Source organism: Mastigoproctus giganteus, chromosome 9 (genome assembly GCF_048544385.1).
Source record: "Mastigoproctus giganteus isolate SK-2022 chromosome 9, ASM4854438v1, whole genome shotgun sequence".
In the NCBI taxonomy this organism is placed as follows: Eukaryota; Metazoa; Arthropoda; class Arachnida; order Uropygi; family Thelyphonidae; genus Mastigoproctus; species Mastigoproctus giganteus.
Window position 1 is genome coordinate 73,529,628 of NC_143583.1, and position 19,914 is coordinate 73,549,541.

Sequence of the window (19,914 nt, forward strand, 5' to 3'; positions counted from 1 at the left end):
TAAATGGTTTTAGTGGTGCATATTGAATGCACCTGCATCTTCTTAAAAGTGGAATTCCCATGCACAGTGGACAGACAACCTGTGTTGTGAGACAATCTGCATTGTAATAATATCATATAATAATATGCCTTGTAATAATATCACATTATAATCTGCTTTGTAATAATATCACATCCTTGAGTAAAATCAAGGATGTGATATTATTTTTATTACCATTTCATTGCACTTTGTAATTCTAAGTTTATACCAAGTGATCAATCAAGTATTAAAATTTTTCAGAGCATTGAAGGTATTTTTTCTTTCATAAAATATTCTGCAGAAATTTATTGTAAAATATTTTTGAATCATTATTAAATGAAGCATATTTCCATGTCATTCATAGTACGCTTGAAAATTTCATAACAGAAGTTATGAGTTACATACATCATACAACTGAAATGCTTTGACAACTGAAATTATGCACTGAAGAAAAGTTTGTTCCCTTAAATGCTTTAAAAATTTTTACTGATCACAAATGCAGAGTGAAGTACCAGATATTATTGGTATGAATTTCAAATATTTAATTATTTAATATTTAATCAGATTTCTTTGCTTAAAAATTTCATTTTAAAAGAGTTGAAAGGAAGGATGGGCCCTTGTAGGCAGAATAGTGGTTATAATTACTTTCCTTCCACACCAGATGGAAATGGCCCAAGTTTGAACAACACTGATGATGATGTTAGGAATTTATATGGGCTTTTTTCATAAAATAGCTGAGTTAGATAGTATCGGGCAAAGGGGTGCAAGGTTTTTTTCGTCTGGAAACACAGGGTTTTGTTTTGTTTTGTTTTTTCATCTAGCAAAACAACCAAAGAATACATACAATTATAGACATAACATGCTGATGTCTCACAGGCTTAGTTACTCTGATACTTGTTATCCTACTAACCCTAATCATGTAATGGTTGGTAGCAGTCACTGATTTTTTTTTTTTTCCAAAATTTATATTTCAAGAACAGATACCAGAAATTGAAAAATGATCTGGTATTTTGTTTGCAATTCTAGCACATAACAGAAATGCTGAAAAAACTTTTCAGAAATACATGAATCATTATTCAAATTTATCATTAATAGCCACAACTCAGCTATCATTAATAGCCAGTTCTCAAAAAACATATTTGAGAAAAAATACATATAACTGATTTAAAAGTACCAAAAGCTATTTAAATTTTCTTGGAATATGCATAGTTTTAACACACAACACATTAATTAAAGTACAGCAATACCTTGCTTAGCATGGCTTCAAACAGCACGGATTTCACTATAACACGGTTTTCAATTAAGTTTAAGTCAAAAATTTACTGTACATATTAAAACTCATTCAATAGCCTAGACATGTACTCTACATATATGCTGCATTGTTGTAGCCTAGGAATGCGTACATATATGCTGCAGTGCCAACTCTATTGTCTCACATGAACATGTGCCAATAGCTTCCCTCAGGCAGTCATTAGCAAAGTGCAACAGTGTCCAGTATTCTTAATTCCATCCTGACAAGACATGATAGCTTTTCATTTCACAATTTATTTTTTACTCCTTTAAATACAATCAAAAATATATTTGCATCTTGGCTAGAAACTGCTGCCAAACAACATGCATAGTGTTTGGCAGCATGTTTTGCCCCATTTTGCAAATTATTTCACTGGTTTTGAATTACGAATTCAGACAATTGCCAAAGACATTGCGAATAACCCCAGGGGCTCACATCTGGTATGGGCTTAGCACACCCAGGATCCTGAGCTGGATATCATCATTCTTCTCTTTCTTGGTGATTCCCTTCTATTTCTGACTCTTGCTCTCTTTCTCTTTCTCTCAAGGTAACTCAGAAATTTTTTTTTGGCTGGTGCAACATAAGCCTTAGACTTCCTTGTACTATATGGTTAATAATAATAATAATAAGATCAGAAAAGACTTTGGATTTTAAACTTTTTGACACTGCCAATGTACGTGACTGCACTGACTCACATGCAAATGACTTAGAGGATGCAACTCTCCTTGAAATTGACAAGCAAACTGCATATGAAGAAGAGGAAAACAATTCTGAAGTGGATAACACTGAAGTGGCACCAAAAAAATTTTCAACGGGGGAGGGGGGGTTGACTTGGCCTGCAAGGCGATTATGAGTGGAGATCCGTTTGTTGAATGTAGCATCAACAGCAAATTTAAAAGATGGGTTTTGATGCTACAAAAATGCTTCTTTGATGCTTCTTTTTCTTGGCATACAAGTCAAAAACTTGTATGCCAAGAAAAAGAAGAGACGACTTCACCGGACTTTATTATTGAAATACCTAAATAAACAATACAGCTTTTTTCTCATCTCTAATGATGTTACCTTTCATTAATAAAATTTTTGCAATATTTTTAATTTAAAATCCTTTTAATTGGCTATCAACCGCAAATTGTTTATAGATTTATTATAATTTGTTTATAGACTGTTTCTCTGGTACGCATTCAATTAAAACCCATTATAATTATACCTCAATCAGCACGATTTCGGCACCTCCGTAGCCAGGTGGGCAGGAGCAGCAGTGCATAGCACATGCTTCTTGATTAGACCGGGGTTCGAGCTCATGAGCCACTAAATATGGGGGATGCGGAAAGGTCAGGGAACGCCCACCGCATATCCCCAGAGCAATATGGCCTTAGTTGCTAATGCTCCTAAAAACCAAATAACAACAACAGCACGGTTTCACATAACACAACAGTTTTGGTACCAATTATCAGTGCTGTGCGAGGTATTGCTGTATGTGTTTAGAATGCCACAGCGTCCTGCCAATGTTCATTGGTCAGATGGACAAAACCATCTACATGTAAAACCAATTAATGCCATTATGCTATATAATTTACATAAAATTAACATAAAGATTTTTACTAATCAAAATATGTTAATGGAAGAAAGAAATTCAATAAAATAAGATTGAGTAAAACCTTTGGTTCTTGATTTATTTTATTGCAATACTATTTAATTATTCCTCAAATATATTAATGTAATTATTTTTTACAATATATTAAACCATGTTTTCCCTTTCATAAATATTTCTGTTTCATTTTTAGGCCCCATATTACCTAAACATGCGAGGTTCTTGTCTTTCTGATTTTTTTTTTCCTGAAAATTTTCACATATTTTAGGCTTTAAAACTCATTTTGTCGAAGTTGTGACCATTAGAATCTGGTCAACCTATGCTATTATAATTTTTAGTGTAATACAATTTTTGTTATTTTATAAAAGTATAATTATAGTCTTTTAATTAAAAAATAAATAAAAATATTACCAAAGGTCTTCTTCGGTCTACCATGTGAAGTCCTTGATCACTAATTTCGAGAATACAGGGATGCGGCTCTGTTACCACAACACCTGATGACCGTGCTTTGGCAACCTATACAATCAAAAATAATGAACTTAAGAAACCATACATTATTATTACTAACTACAAAATGGGCATCCTAAATATCATAAAGAATAGTTTATATGGATATGCTAGGGTCTGCAAAGAACACGTTCATTAAAAGACACTATTTATACATAATACTGATATAACTAGAAAAATAGCATTTCCCTGCTTAAATTTAAAAAGTGCTTAATAAACTGATAAATATACGGAATTTAAATTAAAAAAAAAAAAAGGAGTTATACCATTGAAAACTGTGATATACATAACAATGAAACTTAAAATGCCAAAATAAACCATTTGAGTATAATATTAAGGGTACATCTCAAAGTTTTAAATTTAAATGCATCTTAATCAATCATTAATTAATCAATACAGTGAAGTGTTTTCTGCAGATAAATCTCACGAAATTAGACATAATAAGATGCATTATTGTGAACTTCAATCAGTGATTATTTTATGTATCAATGTTCGGATTCAAATTCATAACTGAATAATTAAATTCATAGAAAGAAATATGCTTGATTAGAAAAACAGATAAAGCAGTTTTCAGTTTCTGCGATCCTGTTAAAAGAAAACCCCCAAAGCTAATTCAATCATTTAAGAATGACACACACAACAATTTAGTTTTTCTGGTTAATGGAGTTGAAAAACTGAAAATGCCTTTCTTTTCTTTATTTCATATGTGCATATGTTTCCAACTCAATGAAGTTTTAGTTTTTAATATTCCATAATCTACCAATGCTTAATCTATATTCAATTCCTTTGAGTTCAGCTCAAAAGAACTGCACATGAATTAGGCATGTGCAACTCTTTTGTAGCAGTGTTCAAATTGTGTTTTTACAACTACAGTAGACTCTCAATTTTTCAGGATAGATGGTAAAAAAAAAAATCCCGGATAATTGATTTCCAGGTTAATCCAAAAATACAGAAGTCCCCGACACACATAAGCGATATGTTCCAGGACTTCTTATGTAAGTTGAGTTTTACGTAACTTGGGAATGACTAATAACATATTGCTACTATATTATTATTGACAAATCTGAATTCCGCGCAATACTTGTTAACGGTTGGCCATTTTCATACATCCTTATTATTTTAATTTTCTGATCCAACTTGATTGATCGCTCTCCTTTTCTTGGTAGATTTACTAGTAGCGCTGTCACTTATTCTCTTAGTCAGCACACCATGATAACAGTCAAAATGATATTTTCTGTAACGAACTTCACAGGGTAAAGGCGAAAACTCACTATTATCACCCCACACGAGCTCACATTTTACTAAAGCTCATTTCTGAAGGTCACTACCAGATAAGAACAATTTGAAGTTTCTGGTTTACTGGGCTTTTCTGTTCATGCATCTAATTATAAACAGCTAGTAAACTCGATCTTATTGCATTTGCAATAATACCAATAGCTGGAATTCTGTGGGTTTTTACGTTATTATGGTGAAATGTGTGTCCCCTTCACTGAAATCTTCAGTCATATAAAAAAAAAACAAATTTTAAGAATCTTCTCTTCTCTCCTATTTTTTTGCTTGTTACTCCTTTTCTCACTTGTGCAATTTGTGCATGCCATGATCGTCATTCTTCATCATCATCAGCCATTTTCAATCCACTGCAGGATGAAGGCCTCTTCAGCAACTTTCCAGTTCCTTCTGTTTGTGCAATGGCAATCCATTTACTACCCACAAACTCATGAATTTCATCTGTCCATCTCGGACAGATGGTTTTCTCTTGGCACCTCTTGGGTGCCATTCTGTTATTTTCTTAGTCCATCTGTCATCATGCCTTCGAGCTATGTGCCCTGCCCAACACCATTTTAGTTCTTTAGTTTTGATAAGAATGTCCTTTAGTGTGAGTTTGCTGCCTAATTCATGTGTTTCTCTTCTTATCTAACAGTCTGATTCCCAATATAATTCGTTTCATTCTTTGCTGTGTAGTTCTCAGCTTCTCTTCCATTCTTTTGGTGAGTGCCCAAGTTTCACTTCCATAAGTCATGGTGGGGAGTATACATTGGTTCATTTTTTTACGTTTCAGACAAATTGGGATATTGCTCCTCAGTTGTTGTTGTTGTTGTTGTATTTGAGGCTTTTGGCACAAGGGCCTCTTGGGCCATATTGCGCCTGTTCATGGTTTGGGTATCACTGATTTCACATTATGATTAGATGCTATTATATAAATTTATGTGTTTTAAATACTTAAACAGATCCTCGAAATTTGCTTCATTACCAAGAATATGTGATAAGGTTAAGGGTTCCTGCAAGTTGGACATGGAGCTGAAGCTGGAATTTCGGACAGATGAAAGGTGGGGACATTCAATGAGAATATGTTTTATTGTTAGGTGCGACTGGCAAAAGAAGCACTGAGGAGGAGTCTCTCCCAAAAGCAAATGCAGATGAGTTGGATGTGAATGACCTTGCCAGAATTACATCGTTTCCAACATGTTTTTTTAATAATGGATTTGTAGTCAGTGTATGGAACTTTCAGTTGACTTTATGAGCTTTATGAACTTTCTGCCTCATCCGCACGATTTACCTTGGATGCCGACATGACCAGGAATCCAGCAGAAGGTAACCTTGTGGTTGGCTGTTTGATGATAAAATAATTTAGACCGGATCTCTTTAAGAACGGGATGAAAGGCACTGATTGCACTTAAAGAATCTGTATATATCAGAGATTGTTTGATATGATATTTGTTTATGTTATCTAGAACCAGTTTTATTGCAAATAATTCTGCAGTATAGATACTGCATTCAGTGGGAAGAGAGGCAGCTGTTAAGAAAATGGTAGAAACTGCTGCTTCACCAACAGCCGTATCTGTTTTGGAGCCGTCGGTATAGATATGAACTTTTTCTGAGTTTTCCAAAGAATGCAATTTATGTAGCTGTTGAAAGTTGGTATTTGCCAGGGAGGATTTTCCCCATCTTGAAAAGAAATTTTCACAGAGAGGTATGAATTCAGTCCAGTGAGGTTCAGAAGTAGCAAGGTCTTGGAATATATTCTTAAAATTAATTTTCCAACTGATCATGAGTTCTTGCAGTCGAATCCCTGTGGGGCAGTTTTCATTGGGTTTATTGTGATATAGCAGGGTGTGTTGAGGATCAAACAGATACTGCCAGCTGGGGGTGGGCTGGAGTACTTCCAACTTTGCTGCATAGTTAAACAATAAAATTTTTCACCTAAGATGCAGAGGGGGTTCATTTGCCTCAATATACAGGCTGTGAACTGGAGATGTTCTGAAGGCTCCAACAGCTATCCTAAGGAGACTATGCTTGTTATTGTTTTTTTGTTATTTGGTTTTTAGAAGCATTAGCAACTAAAGCCATATTGCTCCGGGGATATGTGGTGGTCATTCCCTAACCTTTCTGCATCCTCTGTATTTGGTGGTCACGGGCTCAAACCCTGGTCTAATCAAGAAGCATGTGCTATGCACTGCTGCTCCTGCCCACCTGGCTATGGAGGCACCACACCGCACTATGCTGGATAGTGTTCAGACGTAACAGAGAACTTTTCCTGGCAGAGTCGTGGACAGGTACTCCATAATCCAAGCGCGATCTTATTAAAGCTCTATTGAGACGTAGGAGAGAGCTTCTGTCAGCAGCCCAGGACATAGCAGAGACAGCTCTTAGGATATTCAGTTTTCTAAGACAAGTATTCCGGAGGTACTCTATATGGGAAGCAAAATTAAGTTTATTATCTAAACGTAACCCCAACAGACAGACATTGTTAGTGACAGGAATCAGGCTGTTTTTTAAAAAATATTTCTGGATCCGGATGTAGTTTCCGTTTTTTACAGAAATGAATAGCAGTAGACTTCTTTTCTGCTAGAGAATAACCATTCTGCAATGTCCATGATTCTATTCTAGCTATAGCAATTTGAAGTTGCCTTTCAATGATGTTCATAGTCTGCGATTAAGTAGAGAGTAGATTGAGTATTCCTTGTCATGTTGGTGATTCTCATTGCAAATAACGTTGGACTGAGAATGGAACCCTGTGGTACACCTTCCTCTTGTTCAAATGTTTTGGATAAATTATTCATATATCTGACCTGAAAAGTTCTATGGCATAGGAAGCTTTGTATAAATTGGGGTAGATGACCTCTCAAGCCGAAAGAATGAAGATCTCGAAGAACACCATATCGCCAGGTGGTATCGAAGGCTTTCTCAATATCGAGATTAATCATGACCAGATGCTGTCCCCTTATGAAGGCATTATGTATATCTGCCTCTGCTTTTATCATTATGGTTTTTTTGAAACCCATACTGATTACTATTTAGCAAGTTGTTAGTTTCCAGGAACCACATTAACTGCCTGTGAACCATTTTTTTCAGGACTTTGCCTAAACAATTGGTCAGCGAAATTGGCCTATAGTTATGTGGAAAGTAACGATCCTTTCCGGGCTCTGGGAAGGCTAGAACTATTGAGTGACACCAGGAGATTGGGTAAGCATTTTCTAAGAATATTTGGTTGTAACAGTTTAACAATGACCTTTTTGCTCTGTTTTAACATTATATAGTAGATCCCATCTGGACCAGCAGAGCTATTTGATGTTTTATTGAGTGCTCCAAAAAGTTCTGTTAATGTGAATGGCTGGTTATATGGATGTGAAACTCTCTTGGAAAAATTAATCTTATGCTGCTCTGCAGTTTTTTAATTCGCTGAAAGGTTGGTTTGTAGGAGGCTATTGCTGATATACTGGCGAATGATTCCATTAAGGCATTTGCTATTTCTCCCAGGGATGACAACTCTTTCCCTTCCCAGTTTAGTATTGTAGCTGGGGACTGAATGTTTTTGCCATTAAGCGTTTGTATTTTCCTCCAGATAATTCTGCTGTCTGTATCCTTGTTTATACTCGAGGAAAAGGTAATCCAGGCATCTTTCTTTGCTTTTTGTCTTATTTGGCAGAACGTGGCTTTCAGTCTTTTGAAGTTAATTAGATTGGTAGTTGTGGGAAATTTACAAAATAAATTCAAAGTTCTATTTTTGTACTGTTTGGTATGCGTGCGATCTTGATTCCACCAGTAATTACTATGTTTCCGTTTCCCTGGGAAAGATTTTCATATTGCAGAGGTAGCAGCATGTAATATTTGTTACATGTTCTGTGACATTGTCTATGGTTTGAGATTGGATTATTTTATTGTCTAACTGCACATGAGATGCATATTCATACCAGTGTGCCCTACGAAATTTCTAAGTTGAGCGACGTAGTGAAGGAGAGTTTGCCTGTGTTTGCAGCTTGCAGAGAATCGGAAGGTGATCACTGTTTAGTGGATTTTCAAAAACAGACCACTCTATAATACTATATATGGAGGGAGAACAGATTGACAGGTCTATTGCGTTCATGGATCCTGTCGAAAAATGAATATAGGTAGGTTCACCAGTGTTCAAATGGGTAAGTTGATAAGAGTCCAGAAGGGATTCTATTAACTTGCCTCTCTTTTCAATTGTTGGAGATCCCCACATTGGATGATGAGTATTAAAGTCTCCAAGTAAGCAGAAAGGAGACGGTAGCTGTTCTATTAGATTTTCTAGGTCATCTGAAGAAAATGAGAAATTAGGAGGAATATATATAGATGCTATTGTAAGAGTGATGCCAATTTCAATGCGCACTGCCACTACTTCAAAAGGAGTCTGAAGAGCAATATGTTTGGATGGTACGTTGTTTCTTACAAGAACCAACACTCCTCCACGTGCTGGCGAGTCGATATTTCTTTCCACTGCTGGCATTATTCCCTCGCTCCTTGTATAACTCTTTATAGTAGTCGTCTGCTATTTGAATTATGCCTTCTCTGCTATTTATAAGTACACCATCGCTATTCTTCAGTTTCAGTATCATTTGCCTTTCTGTATTACTGCCCATGGCTGCTGATTTAAATCCTTTGTTTTCCCTTAGTGCTTGTTCTACTTGTGTTAAATCTTCTTATGTCCTCTCTGAGTCTCTTTCTAATGGCTTTGCATAACTCAGTATACTCAATTTTCTCCCTGTCAGTGTTTTTCTTGCTCTTCATTTGTCGTCTTCGGTTCATCATGACAAGTGTTTCTTGACTGATTTTTTCTTCTTTGGATTTCTTTTTACCTATATGTTTCTTGGGCATTATCACTTTCAGAAAGTTGTAATATTCCTCGTCGATATCGTGGTCCTGAGCAGTCTGCAGAAGCTCAAACTTGTTCTTAAATTCCAGCACATACTGCTTTTTCTCCTCTTCTCAAAGACCTTTGTATTATTTACTCGAGTTTTTTCCTTTCTTTTCTTACATCTATATGAAGTGCGCATCTTACCATTCTGTGATCACTTCCAACATTTACCTTGTTTAGGACAGTAACATCATTCACGATATATCTTCTATTAGTGAGGATGAATTCAATTTCATTAGTTGTTAATCCATTTGGGCTCTTCCATGTCCACTTTCTGTTCCCCCTTTTCTTGAAAAAAGGGTTCATTACTGACATTCCTCGAGATTCTGCAAATTCCACAAGTCTTTCACCTCTTTTATTTCTTTCACCAATTCCAAAATTTCCTATAGTTCCACTTTCTGTGCTGTTTTGTCTCTTTTCAACCTTAGCATTGAAGTCCTCCATAATGATAGTGTAGTGAGTTTTCTGTTCATCTAGAAGACTCTCAATTTCGGTGTACATTTCTTCAACCTCTTCTTCATCATGACTCAATGTTGGTGCATAAATCATTATAACCTTTAGCGTATATCTCTTAGAAATCCTGAGTAGTAGTCTTGACACCCTTGGTGATGTACTTTTGAATTCCAAAATGTTGTTTTTTATATCTTTATGTACCAGAAAGTCAACTCCACCTTCACTCCTTTCACTGTTTCCATTGGTGTACAGCAGATTTCCACTTGATAAACTTATAAGTGATTCATTTCTTCTTCTTGTTTCAGCCAAACCAATGATATTCCAATTCACATTTTCTAATTCCTTTTCCAGCTTTAATATCCTGTCTTCACTGATGAGTGATCTTACGTTGTAACAGGCCAAGTTCAGTTTCCGTGCATGGCAGCCTGGTCATACCCAGAGAGTCTTAGCACCCTCTGCTTCCACTCTGATCCTCTTGCTGCCGTAAGAGGGGGAGTGAAAGCCGCTGGGGACTGAGGGCCATTTGTTTCATCTTACTGTCAAGTACTGGAGGGTTTGGTCTTTTCCTCTTCATGCTGACCAAGCGTCTTGAAGAGAACCACTCTAAATGTTCGTTGCCACCTAAGTGACATAACAGGGCTTACCATTGAGAAGGTGTGCATGAGTGGATTTTAGGGAGGCAGGCCAACCGGACTTCTCCTAGATCTTCTGAAATAGAAAGATATTGGATCCATTCGTGTTTTAGACTGTGTCTGATAACACACAGAATGCCTGTTTCCCTCTAAGCCCCTAAGAGCAAATAATAAGCAATCGTCGGTACTGATTGCTTATTATTGTTTTTTTTTTTTTTTTGTTTGTTTTAAATTTTACAATCCTAAAAAAAAAAAAAAAAAAATTTGAGTAAAAAAATATGTACGTCCGAAGCTGCATAAGTTTGGGGACTTACTGTATCGATAAATGTTCAGAAACCTATGTAAAAAATATGACGATAGATAAAAAATGAAACACTTACCACGCACTACTCGCATGACTAACACGATGCTTCCCTTTATTTTTTACGATGTTGTGTATGGTTTGGTCACCAACATTATAATGATTCTTTAGAGATTTAACGGATGCACCATTTTCAAACTTTTGAATAATTTCAAGTTTTTGTTTAACTGAATTTACCCATCATTTTTAACCATCATTTTTTAATCATCATTTACCCATAATTTTTTAATCATCATTTATCCATTATTTTAACTGAATTTACCCATCATTTTTAACCATCATTTTTTAATCATCATTTACCCATAATTTTTTAATCATCATTTATCCATTATTTTAACTGAATTTACCCATCATTTTTGCGATTTCTAAACAAAAAAATATACATATTTACTATAAAAAATTTTCAACACCATCTGACCTAAATAATGAAACGAAATTTGTCTTTTTGCGGTGCAATGGAACACAATAATCGACGCACTAAAACTAACTAAGCATTTCTTCTCTTTCTTTTCATTTTTTTGAGCGGCACGTGTGAAGACAGCGCGGGTTGCAAGATAATAGGCACACTAATCTCCCAATGCACCGCTTCTTGTCACTTATTTACGACTTGCAAAACTCTGTTTATACTTATTATAGTTATTACTTGAAATTTATGATTTCTGGTCAATTTTTTTTCCTTTTGTCTTTTTTTTTTTAATTTGGAGTCTTGAACTGTCCCATTTAATCCGCTTCCCGGTAAATCAAGAGTCTGCTGTATTTTCAACACCACTATTCTTATGAATTAGCATCTGAAATTCCATTCCTTTTTATCAAGCCAGTTCAAATGCATTCATCAGCTAATCAACATTCATTCACAGTTCAACTCCAAACTTTCAAACTATCTTTTCTTCTCCCTTTTAACTTTTGTTCTTGAACAACCTTCACTCTTACATATTTCATGAAAATACTATCAATAAAAGTTCAAGTCCAATGTCAATAAGCACCTCCTTCTGTTACCATTAAAATATAAATAAAAAAATAAAAAATTCACTCCATTCTCCATTTGGTTTGATACTGCTATTGTTATGAGGGTTAGCATTAGCATTAGTAGAGGCATTTGATGCAAGAAAGCAAGCTTATGCAGCATCAGCCAAAAAAAAAAAAAAAAAAACCCACTTCCACTTCACCTCTCTGTTCGTTCAAAATACCTGTCCAGCCGAGCCTTAAACTTATTCAGGCTATCAACCTCCACCACAAGGGATGGCAGTCTGTTCCACCAACCAACCACCCGCTGGCTAAAGGCAAATTTCCGCACGTCTATCCTACATCTGTCTTTCCTCAATTTGAATTTATGCCCTCTCAGGTGATTTTTCTGAGCTAGAGGAAGAATCCTATCAGCATTGAGCATGCTTAAACCATTCAAGGCTTTATACACCTCTATCAGATCACCTCGCTGGTGCCTAGTCTCCAGACACTGTAATTTGCAAAACTTAAGCCTTTCTTCGTAAGAGCACCCCTTTGTTCCATTCACTAATCTTGTTGCCCTTCTCTGTACTCATTCCAGCAGCTCTACATCCTTCTTGAAATGAGGCCTCCAGACCTGTATACAGTACTCTAGGTGTGGCCTGACCATTGCCTTGTACAATGGAATAATCACCTCCTTATCCCTGCTGGAAAAATTCCTGTATATCATTGACAATACTCCATGAGCTACTCTTGCAGCCCATCTGCACTGCTCAGAGAACTTCATATCTGCCTGCACAATCACCCCCAAGTCCCTTTCATTCTCTACCACTGTCAGTGTAGTACCACAGAGTTGATACGTTGCTCTGGGGTTGCTGTTTCCCATGTGTAGTACTTTACATTTGTCAATGTTAAACTTCATTTGCCACCTCTCAGCCCATCTGCTCAACCTTTCCAGATCCTGTTGCAGCAGCATAGTGTCAGTAGTGTCCTTGACAACCCTGCCAACCTTTGTATCATCTGCAAACTTGGACATTAAGCTTGATATACCATCATCAATATCATTTATAAATACAGAAAACAACAATGGACCCAACACTGAGCCCTGAGGGACTCCACTAATAACATTAGTCCACGATGAGCAGTGTCCATTGATTACCACTCTCTGTCTTCTCCCCCTCAACCACCCCTTTATCCATAGCAGCAATTTGCCTCCAATGTCACACTGCTCCAATTTGTGTAGCAGTCTTCCATGTGCAACAGTATCAAAAGCCTTTCTAAGATCCAAGTATATAATATCAAAGTTATTCCCTGCATCCAGTTCTTTTGTGACTGCATCATAGTATCCAATCAAGTTGGTCAGGCAAGACTTCCCCTTAACAAAACCATGCTGTGTCTGAGCTATAACTGAAGTCTTGTCTAAATGATCCTGCAGTGCTTCTTTAACCAGTGCCTCCATTAATTTTCCTGGAACAGAAGTTAAGCTCACAGGTCTATAATTACTTGTGTCAGCCTTTGATCCTCCTTTGTGAATTGGGGTCACATTTGCACATTTCCAGTCTATGGGTACCTCCCCTGAGTCCAAGGAAGCTCTCATAATTATGGCTAAGGGTTTGCTTACTTCCTTTGCTGCCTCCTTTAATATAACTGGATAGATCCCATCCACCCCGGGTGCCTTTCTTGTGTTTATCTTCAACAGTTTCTCCTCCACTTTACTCCCAGTTATTTCAAGATTCTGTAGCTTACTGCTAGAGTTGAATACACCTCTGGCATTCCCTTTGCTGAATAACTCCTCATGTGTGAATGTCGATGCAAAATATTCATTTAGTTTGTTAGCTACCTGAGCAGGATCATCAACAGTTGACCCATCAATATCAAGTGGACCAATCTGATTCATCCCCTTCCTTCTAGAGTTTACATAAGTAAAGAACTCTTTGCTGTTTTTCTTTGCATCCCTTGCCAAGGATTTCTCGTAATCTGCCTTCACCTGCCTAACCTCCTTTGTAACTTGGTTGCATATCAACTTGTATCTATCATAGGCTTCTGTGTCATGTGTTAATTTGTAAGTATCCCATGCATTTTTCTTCTCTGCTATATGCCTCATTAGTTCATCTGACATCCATTTTGGCCTAAACCTTGAACATTATTTCTTAGTTGGTATGTAAAGCCTAGTAGCTTCCAAGATAAGTTCTTTGAATGCTTCCCATTTTGAATTTGCTGTTGGTAACATCATCAGTTGGTCCCACTGTATAGAATTTAAATACTGTCTCAGTCCATCGTAGTCGCCTTTACGGAAGCAATAACCCTTCCCTTTACCCCTAATGGTAGTTACCTCTTTGAGTAAATCCCACTTCAGCACACTGTGATCACTGCCACCTAGTGGTTCATTTATCTGCAGATTCTTAATGCATGAAGAATCACTGCTGATAATCAAATCAAGAGTATTACTCCCTCTAGTTGCCTCCCGAACATGCTGATGTAGAAAACAATCATCCAATAAATCCACAAAAACTCTGCTAGTGCGTGAGTAACCAGCCCCCAAATTCCAGTCAATATCTGGGAAATTAAAATCTCCCATTATAAGACTCTCTGATTTACTGGCCCACTATTTCCCTGTACAGTTCCTTATTATACTCATCAGAGTCATTAGGCCTATAGCACACTCCTACTCTCAATTTTGATCTCCCAATGCTTATGTCACACCAAACTGACTCAACACTGCACTGTCCAGCGATGTCGACTGGCTTCACTTCCTTGGTTTTTATGTGTTTCTTAACTAATAGCATAACCCCTCCCCCCTTCCTATCCTGTCTATCCTTTCTGTAGACGTTGTACTCCCCAAATTGCAGTTCTGCATCCCTTATATCTGTGTGACACCACGTCTCTGATATCCCAACAATATCTGCCTTTGATGTTTTGAGTTTCAAGTGCAATATCTGCACTTGAAACACTGCAACAATATCTGCCTTTGGGTTTCAAGTGCAAGGGCTACTTAGGCCACATTGCACATATCAACATGATTACAGTTAACCATGATAACAGTGTAAGAAAACAAATAAGATGAATTTGAAGGGTTTTTTTTAAGAAAGCAGAGAAAACTCTTCCCTTTACCCCTAATGGTAAGGCGCCTCCATAGCCAGGTGGGAAGGAGCAGCAGTGCGTAGCACACGCTTCTTGATTAGACCGGGGTTCGAGCCCGTCACCACCAAATACGGAGAATGCGGGAAGGTCAGGGAATGACCACCGCATATCCCCGGAGCAATATGGCCTTAGTTGCTAATGCTCCTAAAATCCAAATAACAAACAAACAACAGCTCTGAAGATTCTTTAATTTGCTGAAAGATTGGGTTGTAGGTGGATATGCCTGATGTACTGGCAAATGATTTGGCTAAGGCATTTGCAATTTCTACAGGAGAGGACAACTCCTTTCCTTTCCAGTTTAATATTAAAGCCGGGGACTGCACATATTTGCCATTAAGTGTTTGTATTTTCTTCGAGATGAGTCTGATATCTGTGTCTTTGTTTATACAGAGGAAAACCTAATCCATGCTTCTTTTTTTGCTTTCCTTCTTATTTGGCGGAACTTGGCTTTCATTCTTTTAAAACTAATTAGGTTACTGGTTGTGGGGAATTTGCGAAACAAATTCCAAGCCCTATTTTTTTCCTGTTTAGCGTATCTACAATCCAGATTCCACCAGTAATTACTGTGTTTTCGTTTCCCAGGCAAGGACTTTGGTATTGTGGAGTTGGCAGTTGTAATATTTGATTAGTTATATGTTGTGTGACATAATCTATGGGCTGGAATTGGATTATTTCATCATCAAACTGAACATTTGAAGCGTATTCATTCCAGTGTGCCCTATGAAATTTCCAATTGGAGCGACCCGGCAAAGGGGAATTTACCCATGTTTGCAGCTTGCAGAGAATTGGTAGATGATCATTATTTAGTGGATTTTCAAGAACAGACCACTCCGTATTGGTACATATGGAGGGAGAGCAGATTGAAAGGGCTATTGCACTCATGGATCCTGTAGAAAAATGAATATAGGTAGGCTCACCAATGTTCAAAATTGTAAGTTGACAAACATCAAGAAGAGTTTCTATTAATTTACCTCTTCTGTCATTTTGTTGGAGATCCCCACAGCGAATGATGAGCATTGACGTCTCCGAGCAAATAGAAAGGAGGTGGTAGCTGGTCTACTAGATTTTCTGAGGAGAATGAGGAATTTGGAGGAATATATAAAGATGCTACTGTAACAGTCATGACAATTTCTGCACACACTGCCACTACCTCAAAAGGAGTCTGAAGAGCAACAGGTTTGGATGGAATATTATTTCTAACAAAGACCACCACGCATCCACGTAGTCAATACTCCTATCTCTGCTGATCATGGTATAATTTTTAATGGTAGAACACACTTGTGGATTTAAATAGGTTTCTTGTAGGGATATACCTGCTGATTCATAGCGGTTGATGAGATCATGCAAGTCGTCTTTTGCATTACGAAAGCCTCTACAATTCCACTGAAGGATCCTTTCCATTATGCGTTCTTGTTAGTTGTTTTTGTTTCTGACTGCTTTTTGATTGTATCTTGTTTATACCTCTCTATTTTTACTTTGTCTTTCTCATGAAAGAAAGGACGTGTCGTGTCCATCTCATCAGTTGTGTGAAGTTCTAAAATTCCATCATCTGAATTATTCTGCTGATCAATATCCATTTCCGTTGAAATCTGTGGTTGAACCATTGGGTTTTCTGTAGCTTTTAGTTTCACTGTTGAAGGCGCATCGGCTGGAATGGAAATTGGAGTATTGCTGGCTTGTTCAGTTGTTTGTTGTGAAGGACAATGTTTGGGAGAAGTGAGCTTGGATCATGCCCAATTCGCAATAGATGTATTAGGAGGAACTGTAACATCTGTTTGGATACTTAATGATTGGACCTGTTTAGCAGCTGTGGCATACGTATACTTTGGCTCCATTTTGATTATTTCTCTTCTCGCCTCTGAATAAGTGACTTTGTTCTCCACTTTATATTTCTGTATTTTTTCCCCTTGCTTCCATAGTTTGCATATTTTGGAGAAAGCTGGGTGATTACTTTTACAATTTGGGCAATGAGGAGTGGTAGCATTGCAATTGGATTGGTTGTGAAACTTAGTTACAGATCATAAGACTAAGTTTACTATTATTTAATGAGAACATAAGAAAACTTTTAGAAATGAACAAAAACTGTAGCTTCGAGAAAAACGCTCTAGAAATCACTGAGAATCGCTTGATCACTATAATGCTTGGCACTTGGGGCCAGGTGGAACAGGACCAGGGTATATCTGATGACGTTATAGAGCTGACGAGATATCAGATGTTGTTTCCTAGATGTGGCAACCTACCTCCTCGTGGTGTGGACAGTAACTTGTGGTGAGGTAGCATCACCATCCCCGCCAAGAGGCCAAAGGTCGTTAGTTCAGTTATTTTGTCAAAGTCAATTTTTGTTGTGATAAAAATTGACCTTTAATGTCAAGGAATAAACACAACGTGGAAAAGTGGCATATGGACAGAATTCTGGGTGGCCACAATCTGAGCTTGACAAATGACATGACACCAGAATATGGCCATCCTAACCCAGACAATAATTACAATATGCTTCATTCATCTCTTTAACTGTTTCCAATGCATTTAAGCACCATCTGATACAATAAAGAATCACATATTCGCTTGCTTTAAAACGATCACCGGTGACACGCAGCTAAAAAAAACTCTGCATGCAAAACACTAGCTCGACAAGCACTGGCATGCACAGAGTGGCGATCGGGGAGAGCACCTCTAGTGGCAGTTATGGAAAGTTCATGCAGTAAACAAACTCTTGCACCAGTCCACAAATTAAAAAGCATTTCACAAAAAAGAAGGATTCTTCTGTTTGAGGCAAAAGTTTCCTCAAATCAAACCGCTATTCCAAGATGAGGAATTCACTAAAAAATTAAATGCTTCAGAAATAAGAGCCTGGGGGGAATTCTGCTAGAACTTTTTAGGCAATGAGAAATCACAAAATTACAGTGAAGTTGTGAATGAGCTAATTTTAGCATACAGAGAGTTGGAATGCAACATGTCATTAATGCTTCATTTCCTACATTCCCATTTAGATTTTTTTTCTGAAAACTAGGGAGCAGTCTCCGATGAACACAGTAAAAGGTTTCACAAAGATATTTCTCAAATGGAAAAAGATACCAAGGGAAAATAGAGTCCAAATATGTTGGAATCTCATATGGAGAGACACCAATGGATGATTATAAAAGGCAAAAAATTACAAAATAAGTATTTTGTTATCAGATAAATATTTGATAACAAATTTTTTTGTAAATAGAATAGAATAAGGTTAATAAACCCACTGTTCAATATTTAGTATTGCATGTAATTTTCTTAAAATATATGAAATCTTTTTATCTAGAAACTTAGTTTTTGACTTTAATCCCTTCTCCCTTAAAATTGGTGGGTGCTACCAATATGCTAGCAATATCGTTGCCATATTTAAATTCAGCAATGTCAAATCTATAAGAATCATCCTGAATTTTAACAGGGAGCAAAAAAAATGTTTTTTTTTGCTGATCAGCATAATTTGTCCTTTAAATTTATTCAAACTACTCAGGTCCACAACACCAGTTGGTTCCAACAATTACTCCTTGGCTAAAAGCAAAATGTTTGCACATCTCTCCTACAACCCATTATTTTCCAATTTAAATTTACACCTTCTACACATTTCATCTGAGATATACTAAAGATTCTCTCTCTCTACATTTATTTTACTTAATCCATTTAAAGTCTTAAAAACTTCAGTCAGTTTTTCTCTTAGGTGCATAGTTTCAAGATAATACAATCTACAGAACTGAAGTCTTTTTTGGAAAACAAACCCTTTTGTACCCCCCCCCCATGTAATCTTGTTACCCTTCTCATTCATTCCAACAGATTTCCAGATTACACAGATTTCCAGATGTGGCCTGACCTTACACAACAGGATATTAACCTCTTTGTCCTTGTAGCAAAATTTCTGTATACAGCAGCCTCTCAGAATAACGGCACCTTCGGGAATTCAAGGCACCGTTATTTAGATTTTTCCGTTATCTAGAAAGTTTTATTTTTAATGTATTTAATGCAGAAATAATGAGGTCAAATAAGAAAGAGAGAGAGATTAAGAATGCAATTTTATTAACTGCACATAAAAAAACATACATGTTGATGATCCAATATTATATTCTGCCATTAATACACTTCTTCTTATGCCTCGTTCTATTTTCTTTATTATATCAAGTTTAGTCTGTACGGGTAACACAGTGACATCGTCAGCATCCTCCCCACTTAGCATTAGTAGAGGCATTTGATGCAAGAAAGCAAGCTTATGCAGCATCAGCCAAAAAAAATAAATAAATAAAAAATACCACTTCCACTTCACCCCTCTGTTCATTCGAAATACCTGTCCAGCTGAGCCTTAAACTTATTTAGGCTATCAACTTCCACGACAAGGGATGGAAGTCTATTCCACCAACCAACCACCCGCTGGCTAAAGGCAAATTTCCTCACATCTATCCTACATCTGTCTTTTCTCAATTTGAATTTATGCCCTCTCAGGTGATTATTCTGAGCAAGAGGAAGAATCCCATCAGTATTGAGCATGCTCAAACCATTCAAGGCTTTATACACCTCTATCGGATCACCTCGCTGGTGCCTAGTCTCCAGATACTGTAATTTGCAAAACTTAAGCCTTTCTTTGTCAGAGCACCCCTTTGTTCCATTCACTAATCTTGTTGCCCTTCTCTGTACTCGTTCCAGCATCTCTACATCCTTCTTGAAATGAGGCCTCCAGACCTGTATACAGTACTCTAGGTGTGGTCTGACTATTGCCTTATACAAGGGAATAATCACCTCCTTATCCCTGATAGAAAAATTCCTATATATCATCGACAATACACCATGAGCTAC

At 37.0% G+C, this 19,914-nt stretch overlaps 1 protein-coding gene across 1 annotated transcript in view; it reads right to left on the reverse strand.

Annotated features, from left to right (window-relative positions):
* Nucleotides 1–19,914, reverse strand: part of LOC150080449 (JNK-interacting protein 1-like) — a 200,220-nt gene that overhangs the window by 36,702 nt on the left and 143,604 nt on the right. Inside the window, exon 9 of the mRNA XM_090381228.1 lies at nucleotides 3,312–3,416. Coding sequence (XP_090237354.1) covers nucleotides 3,312–3,416 — 105 coding nt within the window. The remainder of the gene's footprint in view (nucleotides 1–3,311; nucleotides 3,417–19,914) is intronic.